This window comes from Paramisgurnus dabryanus, chromosome 17 (genome assembly GCF_030506205.2).
Source record: "Paramisgurnus dabryanus chromosome 17, PD_genome_1.1, whole genome shotgun sequence".
Taxonomy (NCBI): domain Eukaryota; kingdom Metazoa; phylum Chordata; class Actinopteri; order Cypriniformes; family Cobitidae; genus Paramisgurnus; species Paramisgurnus dabryanus.
In genome coordinates, this window is record NC_133353.1 from 6,889,107 (window position 1) to 6,916,912 (window position 27,806).

Here is a 27,806-nt window from a genome sequence, read left to right on the forward strand (position 1 = left end):
TGGAGAAAAAAAGAGGAAACAATGGAATGGATCCGACGTGGAAATGATAACCGGCCTTCCACATGAGTGAAAACGTCCCGGTTATTATCTGTATGGCAAAGACAGTTTTATATAAACTAATAAAAAGTGATGTATTCAACACTTGGGTTGTAAATGCTGGACAATTTGTCATTATTGCTCTGGATCTTTATTGTTGAATGTTGAGCCTCATGTTAGAACTCCCAAAAAACACAAATTCGCATTTTCAAAGCAGTCACATCTAACACTAAAGCATATCAGTGTGGCCTGATTCATGTCAAAAATCTGATGTAGCACACAACATTAGCAATACTCAAGATTTAGCTCAGAGCATTGCATTAGCAGTGCAAAAGGTCATGGGTTGAACCCAGGGAACACACAAACAGGAACTGACCAAAAAGTATATCTTGTAATGCACTGCAAGTTGCAAATGTTAATATTTAACACATACTTGTGATGTAAATCTGTACTGAAATAATGACACGACATTGATTTATAGTGAAGTGCTTAAGCACTTATGTCTACTGTTGCTATGGTTACATCTATAGATGTGAATGTGACTTATGTTGATGAGCATCTACAGTATCTGGCAGCAGGTAAACAAAAAGCATCTTCTGACCAACTACAATGTAGAATAAATGAAGAGTTTGGTTCCAAAATGCGATAAACACCATTTAAAAAAAAATTGGTCTGTATTAAAAAATAAATTCTTCATTTTACACAAAATCCGATATCCGCCGTGTTATTCTGTCATCTTTTCCAACTTTTTTCCAAACCGTGATAAACGCCAATCCTCCTTCTGTGCAGAATGCAATAAATCCACTTAACCAATCACAGCGCACCATTCCACACATTGTAAAAAATAATGGTGGCGCTTTGAATGCACACAGATTCCTAGTTTTCCTCATCTTCTTTGTACTTCATGATCAACAAGCAAACAAAAACAAAATAATACTTTTGATGGCATTGATAAACCTGTGGTGATTTTCTGTGATGGGGAAGAAACGTAAGCCATGAAAATCTAATAATTTACGTGAGAGGCAAAATGTCGGCTGTTGCTTGTTCTCCCGACAGCATCAAGCTTCTGTCGTGCTAACACATTGACCCCCGGGGATCTTATGAAAAACTTTCCATTATTTTACTTGAAGTCAACGAAAATCGAGCAGGACCAAAACATTTTACAGCTGATCGCTGTCAATAAATTTCAGCGACGACGTCCCAAGTATAACAGCAGCAATGACATTGTTCTTAATATGACAAAGTAAGTGTTTTGATTAATGTCATTAATGTTTATTTTTTTATCAGTGTATAAATGAATATAACATGGCAAAGATTAATGCACATTTACGGTATATATCGATTCAATAGATTTATAGCATTTGGGGGGAAAAAAATTGATTTACTGCATTTTGCCGGAAAAAATCATCAGTTTTTATAATAAATCTTTGAAAATCAAATTATGGGTTTGAATTTGTAATGATATTATAACCTAAAGATGCTATGTGGAAGTTTGTATCAGAAAATCGTGGTTTTCATCCTGTCACTTTCTTGGTAATTTTTTACCGAAATTAGTCAAAATGGATTTATTGCGTTTTGAAACCAAACTCTTGGTAGGGCATGAAACCAGACTCATGCACTACCATTTGTTTTGACTTTCTTTAAAGAGGTTAAATGTATTTTTTTATGTTGTCCGAAAAAGCACAATTAATAACAAACATAAAGACGCATTTCAATCATCATGCCAGACCTCGTCTGACGCCCCTCCAACCAAGGCCACGTAAGATCTGTTTTCTGTCTAAAGATGAGGTCGTTTGTTTCAGTCAGACTATGACACTCTTCACCTGTTTAAAAAGATGATTTATATCCCTTTACTAGTCCACCTTCACCATCACACCAACTTCATACCGTTGTAAAAGAAAAAATTGTTGGTTCAACTTTTAAGTTACCTTTGAGTTAATTACACTTCAAATATTAGAAAATAAAAAAATGTAAAATATGATGCATCATCAAACACATTTTTTTTGTTGAATTAACTCAAAAGTTCAAGGCAACCACTTACTTTTTTAAGTTGAACCACCAAATCTTTTTTTCCAGTGGTATGAAGTGTTTCACTTCAAAATAATCTAATCAGCAAGTAACACCATGTTTTTAAAACTGAAGGCTCCAAAAAAAGCAAATATTTAAGCTTTTACTGCCTGATGTCATGCATGCATGCGTATATGTAATGTTTAATATACCATAATGACAACAAATAAAATGCAAAAAACTGCCTCCTACCACATGCATTTCTATTTTTTATAAACATGGACAGATTGTTTCTACACTTCAAATCAATTACATGGACACGACGGACAGTGGAATCAATATATTGTATATAAAAACAACCTACACATACCCAATAGATTTTAAGTATGTAGGATATTACAGGAGGCATTTCGGCTTCTTGGTGCGCATTTTCCGATTCTGTTTCTATAAGAACCACTGAAGATATTTTGAAAGCATACAGAGCCTGGCCTAAGCAATAAACCTGATTCTGGATAATATAACATTTTACAAGTCTGAGCATCTGTCACAGCCTGTCGTAAAAGCTGAGGCAAAATCATTACGCCTCATCAATGCATCCAAATGCACAAAAGAAAGAGCTTGTAGCATTACGTTACATCCATAAATATACATACGAACACCAAAGCGGGGCACACGCATTTTATGTCTGCTTTCGTTTTTTCTGCACTCGAATATATTTTATGAGCGAGTCTTCCTGTCTTCGTCTTGCTGTTTTCTCTCTCATGCATGTCACCCGGCTCGCATACCTTCAATGCTTTGGCCAGATTTCAGGAGGAAGAGATCCAGAGGGCAGACATTAGAATTTTATATCATTTCAAGAGAGAGAGGAACACGCAGTTTCTCTGACAGTCGTCGAGGACGCGTGAGGGAGCGATGGCATGCGCTTCGTCTCTGTGCGTCTCACCTGAGAGGCATGCTTAAATGTGCTGTCGTGATAAGGTAATTCCGCCACGCCATATTTCTTCGCATGGCCGACAGGTTTATGTTTACCAGATTGGCCGTAAGCAATTGAGACAAAAAGAAAAGGTTGAACGGGGAAAAAACTAGGTGGCGTATGTATATGTCTGTGAAAACACATGAAGCAAAAGTCATGAGTGAATCTCAGTTAAAAAACAGCCAGAAAAAATAGTAATGATACTTAGAATTAAAGGGATAGTGTATGCAAAAATGGAAATGATGTCATTATTTACTCATGCTCAAGTTGTTTCAAACTTGTATACATTTCTTAGTTCAGCTAAATACAAAGGAAGATATTTCTTTGGAAGCAGACCTGGGGCACCATTGACTTCCATAGTAAAAATAATAATGAAAGTTAATGGTGCCCCAGATCTGTTTGGCTAATAACATTTTCAAAATATCTTTATTTTTTGGAACAACTTGAGGTTGAGTAAATGATAACATAATTTTCAGATGAACTTCAGATGAACAGTCAAGTTTTACAACAATTAAAGGGGCCATGGCATGAAAATCCATGTTTAAGTGCTATGATTGGGTCCCCAGCGCTTCTATCAACCTAGAAAATGTAAAAAAGATCGACCCAGTAACTTAGTTTTGGTAAGCCATTCTCTACGAGCACATGAAAAAATACCGTAGGTCATTGAAATTTGGATCTTCTTATGATGTCATAAGGAGCTCTTATTATAATAATACCGCCCCTTAATCTGCACTGTCCAATCAGAACACTGCCATTTAGTGCAGAGAAAAAGAGAGACAATAATTCACAGCACAATTGAGTTTCAATTGCAACAAACCACCATCATTGTGATCAGTGTTTACAATTCATCAGCTCATTTGCATTTTAAAGGACACGCCCAAAACGGCACATTTTTGCACACACCTACAAAGTGGCAATTTTAACATGCTATAATAAATTATTTATATGGTATTTTGAGCTAAAACTTCACATATGTGCTCTGGGGACATCTTAAAAACGTCTTGTGCCATGGCCCCTTTAAGAGATTTTGCATTGTGACATAGTAATATTTTATGTCAGTAAAACACCTCATCTTCCCAGCAATGTAATAATTTATATTTAAGTGTACTACAATGATTTTGTGAATTGCAACCAATGGCTCAGTCCAAAGGTCACCCCTCCCTTTCGAAACGCATAGTAAAGCTATGGTAGCCACAACAGGACAAACACATCATCGTCTGAGACAAAGTAGTGACGAAATGCAATCTATAGATCAGTTTGCTCATTTAGAGCTACTGTAGAAACATGGCAGGACTGCCATGTAAGGGGACCCACGGTGATAAAAACGGCTCATTCCAAGATAATAAAACCATCTATTTATTATGTAAGGTCTTTTTACACCATTGATAATATAGTATATATTTTAATATATAAAATATATTTTATTCAATTTCTGTCAATAGATCCTCCTATATCAATGGGTCAAACAATGGGTACCATACAAGTAATGTATAATGTTAATAATATATTATGCTTTTGAGAAGTGAATAGTTTTATTTTAATAGTGAGAATTTTAAAGGAAGACAATAAAATAAAGTGTGGTTTGGGGGTGACCCAGGACAGGTTTTATGAGATTTATAGTATGGCATGATGGGACAACAGAATGAAGTTTGCTTTCTTCAAAGCGGCATCAGGCTGGTGGTGGAGTTTATTCACATCTGTATCATTTTCAGTCACTAATCCAGTATTCACTCTGGTCCACTGACTACACTGTCTAGCATTTCCAATATTAATAATAGAGAGAGTGTTGATGCCACTCAGATGCATATCCATCCTACTGAAGGCTTGTTAAATATTCATTGACAATTATTCCTCAGTGACTGAAGGCTAAGTGCTCACTTCGGCAAAAGAGAGAGAGCAACGTGCAATTATTAATGTCCATTTTTCCTGTATGTTCCTCAGCTGATGCAAATCAAACTCATTCTAGACCCAATGAGACTTTCAGTCCCATTGTGTTTTCACTATAAACATAACAACATCAATATCTGTCTTTTAAATTGTGAACTAAATGATCATTTGAATAAAATTGGTGGTTGCAACAATATGCAACTATTAATATTGTTATCATAACTAAAGTTATGAGATCAGAACAAACCCTTACCCAAAACATTATATTGCACCAAAATAAAAGAATGCATTTTTAAGAACGCATCATCAGATCAGACTTAATCTGATTTCGATGGAGAAAATTCCCTAAACATTTACAGTTGCCGCACACAGACGCTCCCAGACCGAATCACAGCGTGTGCTCTCCATCTGCATTGTGTCTTTCTCAGTAAAGCTCTCCGATTCCAATAATTACAGCCTAAAGTGATCTTTGATGCTTTATTTTGTGAGCAAGTTGGGTAATCTTTGATCCGATTGCCAAGTGTGGAACGCAGAATACAAATGAAAAAATAATAAAATCTGCTTTATATTCCAGACTTTCTCAGGGACGATATATGTATATATAGCCAAAGGACAGAATACGTAAGAAACAAATTAAGTCACACGAGAGGAGAGTTACAGTGCACGCATGGGTTTATAGCTTTATACAAGTCTACAGCTGATTGGAAAAGCATCATGTTTTTACAGAATTACAATATTTCAATTCATCTCCTCCTGAACTCTGAAACTAGAAGACAGTGTGTAAAGACACGGCGGATGTGGAAAGCAAACGCAATTCATATCATCAGTAAAACAGGAAAGCGGTTACGAGGAGTTAATTTCACGTAGCCACCAAGTCACGGCACGCTAACAATATTCATTGCAAAGCACATTGCTCGTACATCTCGTTTGAAAGCGAAAATTAATATGAATTAAACCATGCCTGCATATTAATTCATATCATTTGTGTGATTAAATATTTGAAACTGTCTGCAAAAAAACAAGGCGCTATTAATTTTTCTTCATAAAATATTCATTTCAATTGTCAAACCGCCGCTGGCAACAAGACAAAAAACACTTAAAGAGGTATGTCAATTTTAAGTCACTTTATGAATTACAGCTCGAGTGCTTTTGCATGCTAATATAAGCAAAGAGACCTGGAATAAATTACCACCTATTTGGGTCCTTGATTATTTTTCATTTCTCATGTAGAAGTTGATAAATACTTTTTCAAAGGGGTCGGAGGAATATTAAGTCTTTTCAAATTAACACACGTTCGGTTTAATCAAGCTCTCGCAAGATGAATTTGCAAACACGGACGGAAATGTAAGCGGCACGGTTACTATTGCTCCTATACTTGGGATTGAAACGAACTTTACCGTGTGACTCATCCTGCAGCTCACTTCAGGGTGAGATCTTTAATGTGGCCCCACCTAGCAACCACCCAGAACATCTTAGCAACCGCACAGCTTCACTCTTAAAAATGAAGATGCTTCACAATGCCATAGAAGAACCATTCTGATTTTTTTTAGTGAATAAAAAGTTCACAACAACTCAGAAAACCCTTGCATTGTGCTGGCAAGTTTTGCATGTGTAAGTTTATCTTCAAAATCATTTTAGATAACACACAGGTCAAAACATTTGGGTGATTCTCACGAAATCCAGATTTAGAAGGTGTCCGGCATCAGATTTTTTTTAAAAGCCCTTGAAGACAATTTTTTTGCACATATAAGATTAAGGTCTGAACTTACTATAAACATTATTTAAAAAAATATTTTCTATAGATTTAAATTTTTTTAGAATATCAGTATCAAAAATGATCATTACCGCAACATGATATTACATTAAATGTATGCATTTACAAACTCATGTTTTAGTAATGAGAACTAAAAAGTTGTCTAGGTACTATGACAAACAAAATTTAAACTTTTATCTGGAGAGAAAAATAAGAACTACTTACCTGGTAGCCATCTTGAGTGTCACAGTCGATTATGTCCCTTACAACAATTTTTTTTTAAATTGTTAGTTCATTGAGGGCTTAAACAATGATTGAAAATTGTTACGGAGGATGAGAAAAATTTTCTTGGACACATTTATATTCCTTATTATTTCCTCTACATTTACCAATGATCACCAAATACCACATGTTTCTTTACTGTAAATGCTTATAGTATAACATGCACTGAAGCTTTTAATTTTTTAATTATAAATTTTCCATGTCAAAGAACCCAAATCCAATCATGGACACGTTGCGGTAATGAAAATGTTCCCCTTAAATGTGTAAAAAACAACAAAATTGGTTTGTATGATGTCATTTGAAAATCATGTGCAAAATAGTACATGAAGAGATGTTTGTAACTATGCTTCTTATTTTGATACTTTTACTTTGCATTTACGTTTTTATCAAAATGTTTCATGACATCTCATGAGTCTTATTTCGCGAGAATCACCCACTTGCATTTTGTATAACTTTTGCCACTTTTTAACCTTACAGGACAAACCACAAACGTTACAGGAAAAGCTAACTGTACCACCGGTGACGCAAGACTTCTACCCTGCCTGACACCCTTAAAAATCTCAAATTAGAGCATATCAAAGGTATAACTCTGTAAAACTGCGATTAAACATATATCAAACCTTAAAAAGTCCCACTTTCTAAACTAACGTTCAATTTGGAGCGACCCCTAAATTTAAAGTCTGCCCTTACAACACAGGGGTGGCCGCGGACCCCTCTCTCCCAAAACTTCGCCTTCTATAATTTCACTTTCAACAGCAATAACCCGGGGTCACTTTTTAAGCACGGTGACTTTGATATACCTCAGACTGCTCCATATGCATGGCTGGGTGGCGTAGTGTGGCATGGCTGCTTTTAACATATGCCAACGAACAGAGCGGTCCCTCGTCTTCCCCCTCCTTCACACTGTGAACAGAGCAAGGGGTGAAATAACTGCCCTAGGGCAGACAAGCTGTCTCCGAGGAGTCTCCGATAAGAGCCCTGCCCATACATATGACAGCGGAGGAATATGACACGTACTGCTGGCAGGGACTGAGGTCTGCCCGGCCGCAGCGAGTGGGACTCAGATACTGCAAACTCTTCAGGCCATGGAGGAGGTCCCGAACCAGACGATAAACCGGTAAAGAGGCCTGCGCGTGACCCAAAAAAAATACGAGTGGTTGTTAACCCGAGGGTTTATACAAGCTTGGTTACAGGATTAGATTAACTAGAGAGTAAAAACATGGGCTAATCAGGGTTGGTGACTTAAAACGTGCTTTCACACTCGGTTCGCTTCAGGGGTCTGAGAGCGCTTCGTATGAATTTCGACGGAAATGTGAACGCTGCGGATAAACACAAACTCCTTCAACGTGAACTGAACTCGGACAGTCTAGAGATTCGCTTCGAACGTGCACTTTGACTGCAAAGCACAACAAGGTCAATTTGTTTTAATAATTGACTTTGCTTTCGGCCATTATGATGGTTGGTTACGAATGATGCAACCATACCGAAGAAAGATGTAATGCAGTGGCACACAGAAAATTATCCATATTTTCTGTTTCTAAAGAGATGACAGAATGTGAAATAAATGAAAAAATATTGCAAACATCACAGACTCTCAAACACCATCATTATTTTAAATTCTTTCATTGGATAAAATAAATAATTACATTACCAGCAACATAAACACAAGACCCTGAACACATGTTATAGACTGACACTGGATCACCATGAACGTGACGGCACAAATGCAAAGCACACACTTGACCAACACATACATAATCAAATATTATCCACGAATCTTTGCACAAACGCCAGACATATGAAGTTTCCTTACAGTCTATCCCCTTCTCTGTGTCCACTGATATCTGGTGACATTTAGCCGATTTACACAAAGTCGTGTGTGTTTTGCTGCTGTATATTAGATGTCTGTCTCCGGATTCGAGCGTGACAATTTTCTCATCTAGGAACCGTGTTATTGAGAGTGAATTGCTGGGGTGTCGTGCCGTTAATGACCCCCTGTTTCTCCGATGTTCCCTACAGTTTAATTAGAGGCGAATAACTAAACTAGACGTCGTTCCCTGAGGATTGCCATTTGACCAGCATCCAGCCATGTTAAAACTTTATGGTCTTGAGAAAATAATTCAGATGGCACAGAACGGCGGAAAGACGTGGGTGCGAGCATATGTTTCGAGCTATAACAACAAACCGTTATGGCTGTCGAGAGAGATGCGGCCTGCTTTGTACACATCTTAATGGCATTCTGGGGACAGACTTAGTGTCTGGGTGCGGCGGTATATATTACCGATCTGACGGCGAGCATTGCTCATTTGCGAGTCGTTTTTTAACCAAAGCAAATTAATGACTGCAAACGACACCTGTTGTAGCGAAGCATTAGGAATTAATAGCGAACGGGAGGACTGTCATTGAAAATAAGCGCCTTGACAGCACTTTACGAATATTGTTTAGTCAGTGAAACGGGTCTGAACCAAGTGATATGAATTCCCTGTGCCTCCATTAGGATGAATATATGGGGACGTGCGGTGACCGGAGACTTTAGTTTGACCTGCGGGAATGTTACACGATAAACGTAAAGATTATAAAGAAGCAGGAAACTCCTGAAAAACATTATTAACAACTAAAATACCATTACAGCTAAAAATGTATTGCTGCCGCTCACAAAACACCCAAGGACTAACAAACTTTTCTTTGGAAATGTTGGCCTTTAGGTTAACCCAAAGTTATTATATAACCTCTTGAAGACAGGGATAATAGTCCCTGGATGACCTTAATGGTGCATTTTTGGAGTATAAACACAGCGGTGCCAGTGCTTTCTCACGAATGCCCCACCCTGATTCAGACAGAGAGAGATTTGTGGCTCCTTGTGTGACCTTCCCACAATCCTCTGGCCTGTTCTCTAATTAGGCGATGCATCCGATCATCATTAACACTCTCGGATAATGAATCACTCATCCCTTTCCCTGGTAATTCGCTGTAACCAAGCGGCTAATGGCTGTCAACGCTGACTGATCACACTGATTGTGGTGATTTCTAATTGCAACAAAACAATTTAAAAGCACCCCGATTATTTATCTCAACGCCCACAAATGTAAAAACAACACATTGTGTATCGTGTTCACACGGAGCAGGTCTGAAATAGTATACTAACTAATGATTTTAAAAAGACAAGATGCGGTATGAACAAATTAATCAATACATACAATTTATTTTTGGATGCTAAAATAGTTCGCCAACCTGACATGACAACACTGGATAAACTAATGATATTAATTTGGGGTGGGGCAACCTGTATTTGACCAATGACTGAGGGGAACCTGACTGAAAGAATTGCATTTAATTAACAGTTGCTGAAAAAATTAAGAGACCATTTTCATTTAGAAAATAATAAACTTTTTTTATAGGTATGATCGTTTTTGTTTAATTCTGTCAACTAACATTTATGCCAAATTCCTAATAAATTTGCATTTGTTTGTTTTTTGCAACAAAAAATAACTAAACCGGACGAACTAACAAAAAAGACGCACTGTTTTCGGATCTTGAATACTGCAAAGAAAACTAAGAATTTTAACTCTTTCCCCGCTATTGAAGAATGAACTTGTAAATTAAGAGAAAACGCTTCCCTGCCAATGACGAGTATTTCCGGCTTTCTGCAATACCGCTATAATCCACCAGGTGGCTCTTCCGCAACTTATAAAACCTGGAAGTATCTGCCTATTGCAAACAGCTGTATGTCTGTGTGTTTTGAGGATCGCCCTGCATTTGATCTCTATCAAAAGTCCTTCACAAAAATTTAATTATCTCAGGTTTTTGCTCAAAATTTGGTGTTTATGAAGAAACCTACCAATATTTGAGAGGCTGGCGGGGAAAGAGTTAAACAACACAATGCTAATGTTTTACATGTATTTTGGGAACGATTCAAAAGTGAAAATTTGCCAAAAATACTTGGATTTTTTATCACATCTTCTATGTGTCCTATCATGCTATTTTTTACATTTGCTGTTGGGTGACTTCATGTCAGTCCTAAGGTTTGCTTTTGTTGAAATTCAACAGACACTGGAATGAAATGGTCTGAATACATGTAGAAATGTTGATTAAAGCAAAACTGGAGTGGTATCTTAATTTTTCCGGGGCTGTATGTGACATTAATGCTGAAGCACATGTCATGTTTAAGACATTTTTACGCTAAATTTTACTCTTGTATGGCACCTGGATATCAGTGGCATCCGATGATTTCTTTTTTCGAGGGTGCACAATACAAAATTCATCACAGCATTTATCTAGCCCGTCATGTGTGTGTCTTCCCATGTCAGAATATGTGTTCGGCATGTCATGTAAACTTAGGTGCATCACGAGTCATGTCAAAATACGTGTCTGCTGCAGATGCTTCGAAGGGGTTTATGATAAAATAGACGCTTACGTTAATCTCATGTGCAATCAGAATTTATTGTTAAAGGCAGGGGGCATCATTAAAAAAAAAAAACACTTTGGAAAAGGGAGTCGGGAAGACTACCAAAGCACACTTGTAGCCATTCAGCGGTAAGGGGCGTGTCTACTAACCGACATCATTGCCTGAGTTTCGTATGTGTGGGGTGGGTCTATCAAATGAAGGTCCAGATTCTATTGGGGTAGGGGCGTGTTTGTTTAGGTGATTTCAAATGTCAACATTGGCTTTCAGAGATCATGCACACCGCCTTTAAGTTAGTGTCTTTTGAGTATTTTGTGAACGTGAGCGTCTCTTTTATCATAAACCCTTTTCGACGCATGTGCAGCAGGCACGTATTTTGACATGACGCATGATGCACATAGGTTCACATGACGCATTGAAAACATATTTTGACATGATGAGCCACACACGACACTCCGAACACATATTTTGAATTCCCGCCACTCGGAAGAGAAGTCACTGGCCGCCACTGCTGGATATACAAGACATCCAGAAAAAACATCATTCGGGCAACCGGCCACAAAAAAGATTTAAGTCGACAACTTCTGCACTGTCAATGACTTACTTAAAAAAAAAAATCGACTGTTTTATGTTTTGCATATAATTAAAAACCAGTATATGCTGCATGCAGAATCCTGTTAGCATTTTGAAAAAACTTATATGCCAGCAGTGTGAGACATTGAAGAGAAAACAGAGGAGAGAGAGAGAGAGAGAGAGAATGGGCCGGAAAGCAACAAAGAGAAAGCAAGAGAAGGAGAAAAAGAGAGATACAGATGAGGACAGAGTGACACAAGAGACGGAGAGCGAGAGTCCCTGGCATTCTGGTTTTCTGCAGATGAAGCAGAAGAGATTACAGAGGAGAGAAGCAGTAAAGATTGCGTCCTGGTGATGCTGGAGCTCCCGGGGGAAATCCAGCCGAGATCACGCTGTTCCTAAAGCTGCTGCTGTCACACTCGCCCTGCTGAAACACAAACATGTGGCGCTGTTCCCGCCATGCCTCGCTCTCAGAAGCCATACACACAAACACGCCGTCTAATTGGAGTGCAATTACCCAATCACAATTGACAATTAAACAATGAGAAATTGGTCTACGCCTGCAATTACACATTAAGTGTGAAATATAAATCGAGTTTCCGAGCCGAGATTGCACGCCGTTCGTGAGAGCGATCGAATTTCGTCCTCGTTTACGGACACAAGGCTTTCATTCGTATCACGCATATCTTTTCGAAAGATACGTCTTACTAACGTGTCTTTCTTGATCCCTTTCTTATGGAAATCTGCAGAGCTTGGCCCCGTGTTTGTTTATTTTGCAGATCGGATACCACGAGACAGATGGAAAGATTCAGGATTTGGATACGGAGCGGTGACGTTAAGCCGGGTGAATGGCTTTACCTTGGGGCTGTCGTGATGACTGTTGGCCTCCTGTTCTTCGTTCCCCTCGCCGAACAGGATTTGGGTTTTGATGGCGTCCAGCGTGCGTAGCATCCAGTTGTGTTGACGCCGAATCTGCCTCTGTAGCTCCTGCCACTGGCACGAGACCATATGGAGGATGTCACGTAACCCTGTTTAAGCGAACACAAAAGACAACCAGCATATGAATTCACACATATATTGAGATACAGTGATAGACTGACACATAAGGCTGCCCGTTGTTTAGCGGCATCCATCTGGGATTATTTTTAAAAGCGGTACAGATGTGTCCTGTTGGAGCATCTTTGACATGATCTTACTCATTATTAAAAGTTATATTTTGTAATGTATGCAATGTATATACTGTTTATGTACAGTGGACATTGTGCATTCATGTAGTTGGTGCCAACCAACCCACTTAAAACCCACAGTTAGTGTAAGTGACATCCATCGCACACACACACAAGTTCCCCTACAGTTATTTTAATGAGCCTTTAATGTGCTGTGATTTAACCATTTATCACAACTCCCCCTTAATGATCACATGGACACACATTGCTTTTTATTTTAACCCACACCCTCCACCACATCAGGAATAATAACGCTCACGGCATTATCATAATCACCACCATCATCTTAATCATAAACATTATCCAGTGCTAAAAAAATGATATATTGAACAAGTCAATCATAATATCTGTTTTTCCTCATCCGGTGATTAGCTGCTGTAAAAAACAACACTCTGTGACTCAAGCCGGACTGCGAATGTGTTTGCATCTGATGAGGATCCGGGCGTTCGGTTAATCCCAGAGTATTATGGGTTAAACTCATCGCGTATCCACCGACCGCAATCAGCATCTCGGTCTCAAATCCTATTTGTTCACAGTAATTAAAAAGCATAAATTAAGATAAATGCGGTGGAAGAGGAAATGTGAGCATATGTGAGTGTGACCCTGCATTGTATCGGGATCAGACCTCCGGCCATGCACAGCGCTCGGTGATAGAAGTGGACACTTACACCTGAGGAGTGATACCTGTCTGCAGAGTTGCTAAGATACGGGGCGATACTGGTTAAAGTGGAAAGCTGGATTTGCTTCTAATTACAAGACTGAATATATATATCTACTATATACGAGGTTATATCATGCTAAACAGATTTGTTTTGTTGTTTAAAAAAGTTATGTATTATGCAGACACTCCCTTATGTTTAGAATGCAGTACTGTCCCGTCTACCCAAATCACTTATTCAAACTAAGTCCTTTTTACATTTGTGACCCTGTCTGTGAAATCCAGGTTAAAGTATCATAATCTGATGACAAGATTTTGAACATCAACGTTTGATTTCACATTGATTTTAATCTTTGACATCTCACCCTTTCAGTCAATATAGCGTTGCAATGCACCGTGGGAGGAACATTGCATTATTTGACAAAAAACTTTATGCGCCCTATCTTGCACCCAGCGCAATTGACTTTGTCAGTGACGCATGTATCATTCGTATTTTGCACCGGCGCACAGCGGGTTTTTCCCTCCACAGACGCACGTCGGAAAACTAGGGAATGAACTTGCGCTCCCTGGGCGATTCAGCGCAAAAAAGGAGGCGTGTTGCGGCGCAAACCATCCCTGATGCTATTTTGCAGTTTCAAAAAACAATTGCGCCACTGACCAGAAAAAAAAAGTTTAAAGTCAGTGGCGCGTTGTTCATTATGCTATTTTAAGGGCGCATGCTTGACCATAATGTATAGCGTGCACAACGCGCGCACACTTTGCTTTTCTAATCTACACAGATGCAACAGTTATTTTTGCAAATCATAAATTGTTACAATAAAAAATATTAACACATGAGATAAGGGGAATCATAGTGGTGAGCATTGTGGTGATAGTTTTTATTTATTTTGTGTGGCTGCGTAAAAAAATTCTCATGCAAATAACGATTAAAATATTTTCATAAGTTAAATCCGTCATAATAATAGCAACCCGCCATGAAACTTGCTCACTTGCGTTTAAAGGGAATGTTGGATGACGTTCTGATTGGTTTATTTGACGTTACGCCCAAATCTCACCTATGAATATTGAACCTACTTCAGACCAACCCGTTATTGATTTGCGCCTGGCGCAAGAGTTATTTCTCCCACCGGGAAAATAGCAACAGCCCCCAAGATCCACCCACAAAGTCACTTGCGCTTTGCGTTTCGCACTTGCGTTTCAGATCGTTAAAATAGGGCCCTATGACATAAAACAACTCATAAACAAATAACTAAACATGTCACATATCTTTTGAAAGCTTAGATTCTTGTGATTCGAATGATGTAAATCATTTTATGATAAAATCAACACAGCAGGTACAATTAGTGTCCTTTTTGAGCCCCTAAGGCTTTTTGGAACAAAAGGTTAAATTTTTCACAGATATTTTATATTATTTATGTTATATAGGATGATTTTACAAAGAATAAGTAAATTACTTTAACTGGGTTTTTACAGGCAGGTTCACATTTAGACATTTGTGGTGTCTAAATTTGTGGTGCCCGGTGACTTCTTTTTTTGAGGGCTCTTGATGCAAAGTTCATCACAACATGTATGTAGCCCGTCATGTGTGTGGTTCGTAATTTCAAAATATGTGTTTTCGGCGCGTCGAGTGAACCTATGTGCATCACGTGTCTTGTCAAAATAACTGTCTGCTGCAGAAGCGTCTAAAGGGTTTATGATAAAAGAGACGCTCAGTAGTCAGGAGTGATGATGTAACTGCACGCCAAGGTCGAAGTGCAGCAAACTAAGTGCCCTTATGCCATACAATATAGTTCTCATTTTTATTCGATAAAAAATCGCCACGTTTTATTTTGTGTCACCATACTTACTCATGTAGCAGTCTTTAAATAGGGAAAACATGGAAGTGTTTGGTGGCTTCTTAATTCATCCCTGTTTGGATCCTAAGGAATGAATGGGGCTAGGCTAAATACTAACACTTTCACGACGTGCTGTACAAAGATTTAGTGCACGCATTGAATAAAGATAGGTATGTTTTCATTTGTCTAAGTTGAGGTAAGAACATAGTGAATATTGAAAAATGGTGGTGTTTTCCTTTAAAGCCACAATATATAGGATTTTTACCACTAGAGGTCTCTATTTCACAATAACAAAGGCGAAGATTAACTCTTTTCCCGCCAGCATAAAAAAAAAAGTTGCCAGCAAATGCAGACATTTTTATGATTTTCAAAAAAGGAAAGATTGTTCCAGTGCACCCATGCAGTCATTGTAGAGTTGGGGGCTTATACAACAAACATGCGAAAATTCTCAGGCCAGCATCATATGTCCAAATTTCAGTCAAAACCGTTCTATTTCATCATAAACAATCTGAAAACAGGACTTTAAGTGTAAAATACTGAACTTGTCCTTTAAGTCAGCAAAAGGGGGACAAGGCAATATTTAAAATAAAAATTTCCAAATCCTTGGGAACTTTTGGGATAATGTAAGTATACAACTGCAATAAATATATCCAAATGTGCAAGTGGTTTTTGGATATTTCATAAACAAAAATCATACATATTTTGGCTTTAATTTGGAGCGTTAGAGAAAGGGATGTCTAAAACTAAATTACAAGTGTTCTGCTGCAAGAAACCCTGCTAAAATTCTTTAGGGGAAACAAAACCACAGAATTTTTTTTTTGAATATGGTCACTTTTACAGTGAAAGATTCACAGAAGTCAATGGTTCTTAAAAGAAGAATTTGTTTCTTGTCATTTTATAGTCTGTAGAAGTCAGAGAACCTAAAGAACCTTTTTTTAACTTAATTTTTGTGTATATAACATACAGCTACATATGTGTGCACTTGCATGTTTGTATTTAAGGAGTTGGCAGGGAGCTGCTGTCACACAGTTGCACCGCAGGACAGATCTGTCAGGTCATTATAAAGAACCGCTCCTGCCTCTGAGAACCATCTGCATATTTAATAGTAGCCGGCTTCACCCAGCAGAGATGAGACATACCAGCAGGGAGGTCAGATTAGTGGATCTATGCATTTGCCGAGCACTCCGTGAGTCTCTCCAGGTGAATAATCACACACAGAGAGAGAGAAAGAAAGAGAAAGAGAGGGATTGTGTGGATCTGCATGGCCTCTGACTCGCCCACCTGCTGTTCTTAATTCCCGCGCTCTTCATATACAGCTCGAAGGGCTCGGCCGGCTCTCGCACCTCTCTCTCTCTCTCCACTTCATCCCAGAACTCTATTCAGAGCCGGGCGCTTGGTTTGTAATGTATGTGAATACAGTGGCGTGTTTACCCACCACGCAAACCACGCAATTGCTTGGGGCCCCACGGGCTTGGGGGGCCCCCTACTGTCCACAAGCGGTTAACTTATTTAATGATTTTTTATTTAATGATTGCAGAGTTATAAAAAGTCTGCGTGGTAAGCATTCCGCTTTTTTTAAGATCACACACTGAAGTTGCAGTACTGTATTAATTACATCATTTTAAATACATCCTATAAGGAATTTGCCAGCAAAGGATATATCTGAGATAGGCTTAAAAATATTTTTCTGTACAAAAGGGGGCCTTTTGGAAAAAGTTTGGAAACCACTGCGGTAAAACCAAGACCTTTATGTTTTTGACAGATAATGATTCTTTATTCTTTTTAATAAGACAATGGGCACTATTTGTATTTTTAAACCAAGAATTTTTTTCTTAATGTTGGGGCATGGGGGGCCCCAGGTCCTTGGACTTTGCTTAGGGCCCCCAAAATGGTAAACACGCCACTGTGTGAATAGCAGACGTGAGCTCGCTGGCTCTGAAGCGCTTGCTTGAGGATTTATAAATTCTGAAGGTCACTATGTTAATGCAAACATTAATAATAAATGTGTGGCTGGGCAGAACTGTACCTGATTTGTGGGAGGCGATGAGTTCCAGGAGATGTCGTCCCTCCTCCAGGAGACTGTCTTTCAGGGTACTGTGACTGTCCACGTTCAGTTTGAAACTCTATTAACATACACACAGAACACAAAGCGTGACACTTCAGCTCGAGGGAGATTTGTCAGTACAACTTTTCATGTTCTTAGTGTCTGTTCTCTACAGGGTTCTTCAGATCTTGTACTACAAAAACACCTTACAAACACACACACAAATTTTCCCTTAATATCATATACCTTTCTAAAGATTTTGTGATGACCCAAAAATGCTCCTGACAGTTTTTTTGAAAATTTCAAAGTATCAAAATTTTGTCTCATTTGTTTCATTATTATTTAAAGGTGTATTGTGTAACTTTTAGAAGGATCTCTTGACAGAAATGCAATATAATATACATAACTACACTCACCTAAAGGATTATTAGGAACACCATACTAATACTGTGTTTGATCCCCTTTCACCTTCGGAACTGCCTTAATTCTACGTGGCATTGATTCAACAAGGTGCTGAAAGCATTCTTTAGAAATGTTGGCCCATATTGATAGGACAGCATCTTGCAGTTGATGGAGATTTGTGGGATGCACATCCAGGGCACGAAGCTCCCGTTCCACCACATCCCAAAGATGCTCTATTGGGTTGAGATCTGATGACTGTGGGGGCCATTTTAGCACAGTGAACTCATTGTCATGTTCAAGAATCCAATTTGAAATGATTTGAGCTTTGTGACATTGTGCATTTTCTGGCTGGAAGTAGCCATCAGAGGATGGGGACGCCAAATTCTGAATCTACCATCTGAATGTCCAATTTTGGTGAGCTTGTGCAAATTGTAGCCTCTTTTTCCTATTTGTAGGGGAGATGAGTGGTACCCAGTGGGGTCTTCTGCTGTTGTAGTCCATCCACCTCAAGGTTTTGCGTGCTGTGGCTTCACAAATGCTTTGCTGCATACCTCGGTTGTAACAAGTGGTTATTTCAGCCAAAGTTGCTCTTCTATCAGCTTGAATCAGTCGGCCCATTCTCCTCTGACCTCTAGCATCAACAAGGCATTTTCGCCTACAGGACTGCTGCATACTGGTTGTTTTTCCCTTTTCACACCATTCTTTGTAAACCCTAGAAATGGTTGTGCGTGAAAATCCCAGTAACTGAGCAGATTGTGAAATACTCAGACCGGCCCGTCTGGCACCAACAACCATGCCACGCTCAAATTGCTTAAATCACCTTTCTTACCCATTCTGACATTCAGTTTGGAGTTCAGGAGATTGTCTTGACCAGGACCACATCCCTAAATGCATTGAAGCAACTGCCATGTGATTGATTGGTTGATTAGATAATTGCATTAATGAGAAATTGAACAGGTGTCCCTAATAATTCTTTAGGTGAGTGTATATTATAAGTGATATATAAAGACCTTACATAATGAACTGTATTGTTATTATTACCTTAGAATTAGATGTTTTTATCTACATAAGCCACATTCCCCTTAAATGGAAGCCATTTCGCGCCACAATGTTTCTACCGTAGCCATAAACGGACAAACTGCTTTACAGAGCGTGTTTCGTCACTACGTTTCTCAGACGATGACATGTTTGTCCCGTGTCGGCTACCGTAGCTTCTCTATGCGTTTCGAAAGGAAGGGGTGAGCTTTGATCTGAGCCTTTAGTTGCAATTCACAATCTCACCACTAGATGCCACTAAGAATCCACACATAACTCTTTCCCCGCCGTTAATGATTTATCTCGTCAATTAAGAGAAAACACTTCCCTGACGAGTTTTTACAGCAATCTATATTTCCTATTATTCACTAAGTGTCGCTCTTACACAACTTATAAAACACGCATACACTGATTCAGAAACAGTAAAAACTCTTTGTATGTTTTGATGATCGTTCTGAATCTGATCGCTAACAAAAGTCCTTCACAAAAATGCAATTATCTCTATCAAAATTTGTTTTTTGTTTGTTTGTTTGTTTAAGAGCAGAGGGTCTGTTCTTTCATTTGGTATATTGTATGTTTATATATTTATAGAAGAACATTTTCTGGAAGGCATTCAATTTCTTTTTTTGGGTGGGGAAAGAGTTAAAATGTGAATAACTGACATACAATTAAAGTAAAGTATTAAGCAATATAATTTACACTGTCAAGAAAAAAAAATGTAAAAAAAGTGTTGCTAGCTGTCACTGGGGCGGTGCCCTTTCAAAAAGAATGCATATTAGTACCTCATGTGGTACCAAATGTATACATATCTTTACCTAAATGGTACATATTAGGACATTTTAAAGGGCAATAACATTAGAAATCTTATTGAATATGTTATTGAAATAACTTCAACAGAATCTCCATTTATTATCCATTCATTATTCTCCATTTAGCTTCATCGACATCTAGCAGGAACAAGTAAGTCAGATATTGGAGGGGTTTTGGATCCTTTGGCAGCGAAATGCATATAATTTTTTCGCCGACAAACAACCTTTAAACACCCTTCACTACAGTCCTTGATCTCAAACGAACATTATTCATTGATCCTCGGAGGAATGAAGCCCATCTCTCTGTATTTGTCCGAGTTGATCACGCTATCCCTGCGCCGCTGAATTATTAACAAACGACAGCCTTCCCTCTAATTCATCATCCGCGGCATAAACTAATATTCAAATGATGTTATAAAACTGAAGCCATTTTCTCCCACAGTTCTGCCCTCCAGAAAATGACCTCAAGAGCTCACAGTGTTACCGACTGCTTTTCCTGTCTAAATCAGAGGCTCTGTTTCAAAACCTAGTGAGCTGCCCTACGTAGGTTGCTTACTGCTTAGGCAGCAGCATCCTAAATAAAAATTAATCTGGAGTACTTTAGAAATAATTGAAATGTTCATTACCAACTCAATACTTAAAAAATATAAACATCTAGCAGATATAATTTAGTAAACGACATGGTCAGGAGAGATGGTCAAAAATGGTCCCAAGCCATCACAGGGTCAGTACCCTTTAATATGTAGCATTTGGGTACAGATATGTATACATTTTGTACCAATATGCACCTTTAAAGGTCCACTGTGCAGATTTTAGTGGTGTATACAGGTAAGATTGTAAATTGCAACTAACGGCTCAGTCCACAGCTCACCCCTTCCTTTCAAAATGCATAGAGAAGCTACGGTAGCCACCACAGGACAAACACATCATCATCTGAGACAACGTACAGTAGTGACAAAACAGCAGTTTGTCCATTAAGGGCTACTGTAGAAACATGTCAGTGAGTTCCTTGTAGGGGACCCACGGTGAAACGGCTCATCATACACACCAAACACAAAGCATAGCGTTCCTCGCTTTAGATTACTCACAGGATTTAACTTCTCGTTATGTAAATTGCTTGCTTTAGTTAAATATTTTCAACTTGCGTTTCAACGCGTTTGAGGCAAATAGCCAATTCGCGTCATTCGCATCATGCCGTGCAAGTTTGCGGCAATTTGTCCCTTTGCATCGACTTTGTATATAATCTACTCGCGCAAATCGTTGAATTCGCATTTGGTGTATGCCCATTAAGGACCGTACCTCCAGAAAAACGTGATTATGCAATCACATGATTCAACACATAATCACCCAAAGTCTGCATATTTACCCGGGGGACGCATTTTTTCGCCACATAAATTGCAGATTTTCGTGCGCAAAATATGCAGGGCTTGCATGATTTCATAATCCCTGCGTTTTCGTAGGAAAAATCACATATCTTAGCGGAAAGTTGAAAATGTTGCATTTACTTGACACATATTTATATGTGCACACATGTGCCCTGTTGTGAACATTATGAAGTGACGTGATTATGTGATGTGAACTTCATTGAAACAACGCAATTTCATCTCATAAATATCCTGCATATTCCATCGCATTTTTTAAGAAAACGTGCCGCAAGATCAAGGATTTTTGCCCACAACAATCACCAAAAACGTTTACGTTTTTCTGGAAGGAATACAGGCTATTTCGTAAGGTCTTCATGATAATATAGTTATGTATATTATATTGCATTTTTGTCAAGAGATCCTTCTTAAAGTTACACAATGCACCTTTAAAGTTCTAATGCACCCTTTGGTACCAATATGTACCTCTGAGGTGCAAATATGTACTTTTTGAAAGGGTACCGCCCCGATGACAGCTACCATAAATCTAAAGTTTTTGACTAAGGTTTATGGGATTGCCTTCTCTGCAAAGTGCACATGCATTGCTGCTTCTGATTAGACCAAAATTAAATATCTAAAAAGATGCCTAATATTTAAAATATGCCTCTAATGCTACTATTTCTGTCTCTCTAATACCGACAATGGTGTGGTGCACAGAGGCTCAAAGGATCCATCAGCGTTCAACAAATCCCAGCCGCGTATACGTCTCCCAACACGCCGTCCATTTACTCTGATGTCTCCATTTCAACTATAACCTTCTTTTTCCCAGTAAACCCCACCCGACACTCTTTCCCACTCTCGCCCTTCAGTGGGTGCGACAGCGTCTGATAAAAACTTTCATGTTGATTGGTTTTGATAAAACCCCACGCTCTCGAGCGGAGGGCTCTCCAGTTGCTAAGTGTAATCAAAGAGTAGAGAGCATTATCCTGGGTTCGGGAGGAAAGGGGGTGTGGGATGTGCTTTTGAAGATGGGAAAAGAGGGGGATGAGGAGGGCGGTGGGCCGCGCTCCCACGGGGGCCCGCGGTTGAGGCGCCTAGAGCCATCCTCACCATCGATTCTCACCTCTTCAGATCTCTCTCTGACCTGTTTCATGCCATTACCGACCGTTCTGATCTGACCAGCGTTACGGAGGGCAGCGGGATCTGCCACGGCCTGTTTTCACCTTCAGCTGACGGGCAGAACGTCTACCTGTCTACCTGACAGAGAGATGCCTGTCTCTCTGCAGCTTAACCATTCTGTACTGCAATTTTTGGGCTATTTACTTTATTTTTACAGTTTTACTGCCACATTATGGACGAAATAGGGGGTGAATGCTGATTTATATTGACTTTAAGACTTTTTATTCTTCACATTGAATAAAAAATATAACTGATGAAAGCTAAATGCCACTGCTAATGCAAATATGCATAAAAAATTTACATTAATTATGAGGTCATGTGACAAGAATCTCACATACTGTTTAAAGGATTACTCCACTTTTATTAAAAAAATCCTGATAATTTACTCACCCCATATCATCCAAGATGTTTATGTCTTTCTTTGTTAAAAAAAATTAAGTTTTTTAAGGAAAACATTCCAGGATTTTTCTCCATGTAGTGGACTCCATGGAGCATTTCCATTGCATGTTACCCCACGGTTTAGGTCAGGTCAGCTCACCTCACTTTGGTTTGGTTAGCTTTTCCATCGAGTTTAATAACACTTCGCAGTGGGAGGGATTATAGGTGTGTTGTTATATTTGCGCTGCCTACTGCTGTGACATCATACAAGTGAGAGCATCGTTGAACATTCCCATACATTCATTTATTTTTTCAGTCCGCCACAAAATTTAAATTTACCTCCACAAATAAATGTTTGCACACCGCGTTAATCACTACTACTTTGTACTTTTTGTAAAAACACTGGTGGTGTCAGGCGACGCGCTCCGCTGAGCCTCATTTAAGTTGCATTTAAGCATATGTGCGGATGTGCCACCACAAACTGCAAGTCTGGAAAAAAACTGTTATGGTGTTCCTGATTCTCAACCTGTGGATGTTTTTTTTTCGCTAAAAGGGAGTTTGGGAACTTATAGCAAAGCACAGAGGACAACATGTTTGCTCGAGACAGCGCAAGCTAGCATGAAGGTAAAGCTAATCTTTTACATTATAGTGATGACGGTGGTAGTGATGATTTTCTCAGACCAATCAGTGATCTACAGTGTGTTCGTGTCACGTTTTGGTATCAACTCGGGTCGCTTGGAACCCCAACTGAGGTGGTACTAAAAAAAAGTATTGGATACTACTTACTGCACCCAGTAAAAAGACCCCAAGAGTAAGCTGACCCAAACCAAACCGTGGGGTACTATGCAATGGAAAAGCGCCATTAGTGGACCTCAACACAGTTTAAATGCAGTTTAAATTGCCGTTTCAATGCAGCTTCAAAGGGCTCTAAACAATCCCAACCGAGACATAAGGGTCTTATTATCTAGTGAAACGATCATCATTTTTGCCAAAAAAATAAAAATATGTTTTGTTAAACCACAACTTCACTAGCTGTGTGACGCGCCAGTGCAACCTTACGTTAGGGGTGTCCTCGACTAAGGATTTACATATTCGAATCTGAATTGTCGAATCTTTCCATAGTCGACCGATAGTCGAATCATATCTATGTTTGTCTGCATGGGTTGGGAGGGGGCCAGACCAGGTACAAATTGTTAACTTTTATTTTCTTTCACAAGCAGCACACATAAACAACTTTCTGTTAAAGTGACCAAAACTGTCTTTCAAGTGATGAACGAATACAAAACTGACGATGCATTTATATATTTATTTTTTTAAGGTAAAATATATAAGGCAACATTTGTTTATTTATTCCTCATAACATTTTAAAGCCAAGATCTACAGAACATCACACAAAAATACATTTTGATAACTAAACCTAAAAAAAAATAACAACGGTGATTCTGCCTTGGAAACCTCGGCTAATTCAGTGTTTTATTTAATTTGGAGATATAGCGCGTCAAAGCAGTCATGACCTAAAAAAAACCCGACAAATGAGAAATGACAAATAATTTGTGATTGTGACTGTAAATGATAAAAACTAATCTTTATTTACAATTCATTAAACGTTAATTTATAACATGAAAAACACTGAAATTAATGATTTTATAGACACTACGCGTTATTATTTAGCACAGAAATACCTGCTTGCTTGCTCTGACTTTGATCCTCTCTGTATTCACTTTAGATACAGAAAGACCGGATGATATTATTTATTTCAGGAATCTCTTTGCTATCATTTAAAAGTGAACACCAACCATAATATTAAATCACAAGAAAGACATTCGTGTCAGGCAGAAATAGGTTCGGTGCAGATAGTTTCCGTTTCATCACCGAAATTTAAAATAACGGCTTACCTGTTTTGTAGTTTAACTTTTGACAAGATAACCAAAATGTATGATAAATACATTTTAAAAACTTATACCCGTCGAAAAACATCCGTTTTTTAATGTTTAGTTTGATGAACTCCTAAATATGAGACGCAGAGCACCTAGCCCGTTCGGCTAAATTACATGCGCAAGCATGGCCACCACGCAGTAGCGCAACATTGATACAACGAAAAGCTATCCAAAATTTACAGACTTAAATTAGATCAGAATTTACGTTTATAATAAATATTTTTTTTTTAATAAAATAAGGTCAGAAGTAACAAGGTGCAGAACAAATATACAAAATGCCTCAAGTGCACAGAAACAAAACACAAGCCAAATAGTTCAATCAAATCAGATAACCCAGAGTGATTTATAAATAAAATAAAATACATTATTAAAAGAATAGAAAACTAGTGCCATAATATAATTGCCAGCTTTGTCTTTTAAATGTAGAAACAAAGAGGCAATGTTTTATTAACTAAGAAACCTCCGTGTAGCCCGGTCACAGGGGATGTTGGATTTATTAACACATTTTAAAAATATTTATTGAAAGCTGCTACTTCACATATTATTTGCAGCATTATCATAATATGCTGTATATTAATATATTGTGAGAAAGCTGTTATATGTGAAATCAGATAATGTGTGAACCCATATATGGCTAAAATTGAATGATCCTCATTTCATAACACATCTGCAACGATTCGACTGTGAGATTGGTAGTCGAATCAGGCTTCTCCTATCGATGCATCGAATCTTCGACTATTCGGGGTCACCCCTACCTTACGTATTACGTAATCGCATCGAAAGGTCACGCGTACACACTAGAGGTCTTCGCGGGTCCACTTAGATTGGAAAACCCGAGGTCTGCCCCGAGACCCGATCGGGTTCGGGTCTAAAACTTTCACGTGTGCCTCGGACATGGGTCGGGTATAATAATAGCGACATCGGGTCTCAGGTAAATTTAAATGAAGTTGTTTTTTTCGAATGGACCCGAAGACCCGTACTCTCTCACGTGTGTGCGTCAATGTCCTTTTCAAACCTCTCCTCTGTTTGACAAGAGCGCTTGCGACATTGTGTGTCTGGCGGTAGGTTAATTTTCGTTAAATTTAATTTCGTCAGTCAATTTTAAATGTAAAATTTAGCGGTTACCTTGGTGTCGTCATCATATAACAAAGTAAAACAAATGGAGCACCTTGCCAAATTGGTTGCGAGACCAGCGGGGTTTCTTTCTGTCTGACTTCTGCGTGCAGAGCTGTAGACTGCACAAAGTCGGTGCCATTTTCATTCGGGTCCAGTCGGGTTGAAAAAAAAGTTGCCACTGGTTTGGGTTGAACTCGGGGCTAATTTTCTCGGGTTTGTCTCGGGTCAGGTCTTTCTTTTAACAAAAATGTATTATGCACGTCGGGTTCGGGTAGAAAGTGATCATCGGGTCATTTCGGGTCGGGTACATTTCTTTGGACCCAAGAAGACCTCTAACACACACTTGCATACCTTTTAAACAATAAACTGACACAAAGACATTAATTGGTATCATTCCACATACAACAACGTCTGAACGCTCCTCTTTTTCCACACTTGTAAACACTGGAGTTTCGCATACATCATGAGTGACCTTTCGACGTGATTACATAATACGTAAGGTCACGCTGGCGCATCACACGGCTAGTGTGATGTTCTTCTCGACTGAACAAATAAAGACATGGGGATAGGTAATTATCCAAAAAAAATTTGAATGTGGAATATTCCTTTAAAGCCCTTTTCATTGCATGCTCTTTTTTAAATACTAGGCAGTATACAGCAGAGGAAACTAGTATTCAATGCTAATCTTTAAAGCTCAAAAATGACCATCATGCGTACAAAACGAGGGCTCTAGTTTTGTGTCTGAAACTTCACTCCATCGGAAAGCGTGACGGACACGTGATGGATCAGCAGGTGAGAGAATTTATCACTCATGACAGACAGGAGAGAGAGTGAGGAGAGCTTATTTATGGCTTCGGATAGAGGCTGAAATTGATATCCTTTACAAAGCTAAACGTCTTTAAAATGAGTAAACAAAACAAAGCAAAAAATGGCAGAATAAACAGATATCTATCAGTCATATTATCAACCAAATACCTAAAAATCTGACAATAGCGGTGGAGAGGTAATGTCAATTTCTGGAGCACACGGCAAGGACGCTCTTACACTGCATTCAAGAAACCCCAGCAGTAATAATCCTATCAGCCATAACTGAGAGCGTATCAATATCCCACAATCTTATTAACATCCTACAGGGGAGATTCTGTATAACAATCCTGCACCTCCAATTCAAGGTTGAGCGTAACCAATAATCATGTTTTATGTAATAAAGATAGCTAAATATCACGTTTTGCACAAGGTGTCCAAATCACCCTTGCATCCATTTCATCATCACCTTAACCTTGAGATCCCGGATTCAAAGAGAAAATCCGATGCAATCTTATATTTTGAGACCATGAAGCTGAAATGTGGCTTTTCGACTCGATTCCATGATATTTGTGTTCAATCCTCACATCTAAGGTGATATGTGCTTTGTTCTGCTAGCTTTCGTTGTGCGATACGTGTGTGTGAGCCCGACAGACAGGACGTGGTGCTCGCCACGAACTGAAGCTCCCTGCTAGGATCCGACGTAGGGGCAGGGGGGTTATCGCTTACTTGACATCAATAGATGTGCCACGGTAACCGCTGGACCACGAACGTCCACCTGTCCTAATCCTTAAATCAGAAAGAGAGACGGGAAGGAGAAAAACCGCTGGACGAGGAGTTTGCGCTGTGGTCTGATGGAATCCGTGGATTTCATGGTGGGCAGACGGGGGGCGGCCCGTCAGTCTCTCCTGGATCAAATAGGTCAGGCGGGGTGGAGGAACAAGTGAGTTTATAGAAAGATGTGTTTATTTGGCACAGGGGATGCTGTGCTGGTTATTAGGAGCTTTTGTGCCGAGACCAATACTGACTCTGGCAGCATACCGATTTACACATTATCCACACTGAGAAAGATTGGTGCGATCCAAATTAGTACATTAAAGGGATAGTTC

General features: G+C 38.9%; 1 protein-coding gene across 1 annotated transcript in view; it reads right to left on the reverse strand.

Annotated features, from left to right (window-relative positions):
- The window catches only part of akap6 (A kinase (PRKA) anchor protein 6), a 157,913-nt gene that overhangs the window by 74,585 nt on the left and 55,522 nt on the right, over positions 1–27,806 (reverse strand). The window contains exons 6-7 of the mRNA XM_065253813.1: positions 17,659–17,755; positions 12,772–12,941 (exon numbers count right to left, since the gene is read on the reverse strand). Coding sequence (XP_065109885.1) covers positions 12,772–12,941; positions 17,659–17,755 — 267 coding nt within the window. The remainder of the gene's footprint in view (positions 1–12,771; positions 12,942–17,658; positions 17,756–27,806) is intronic.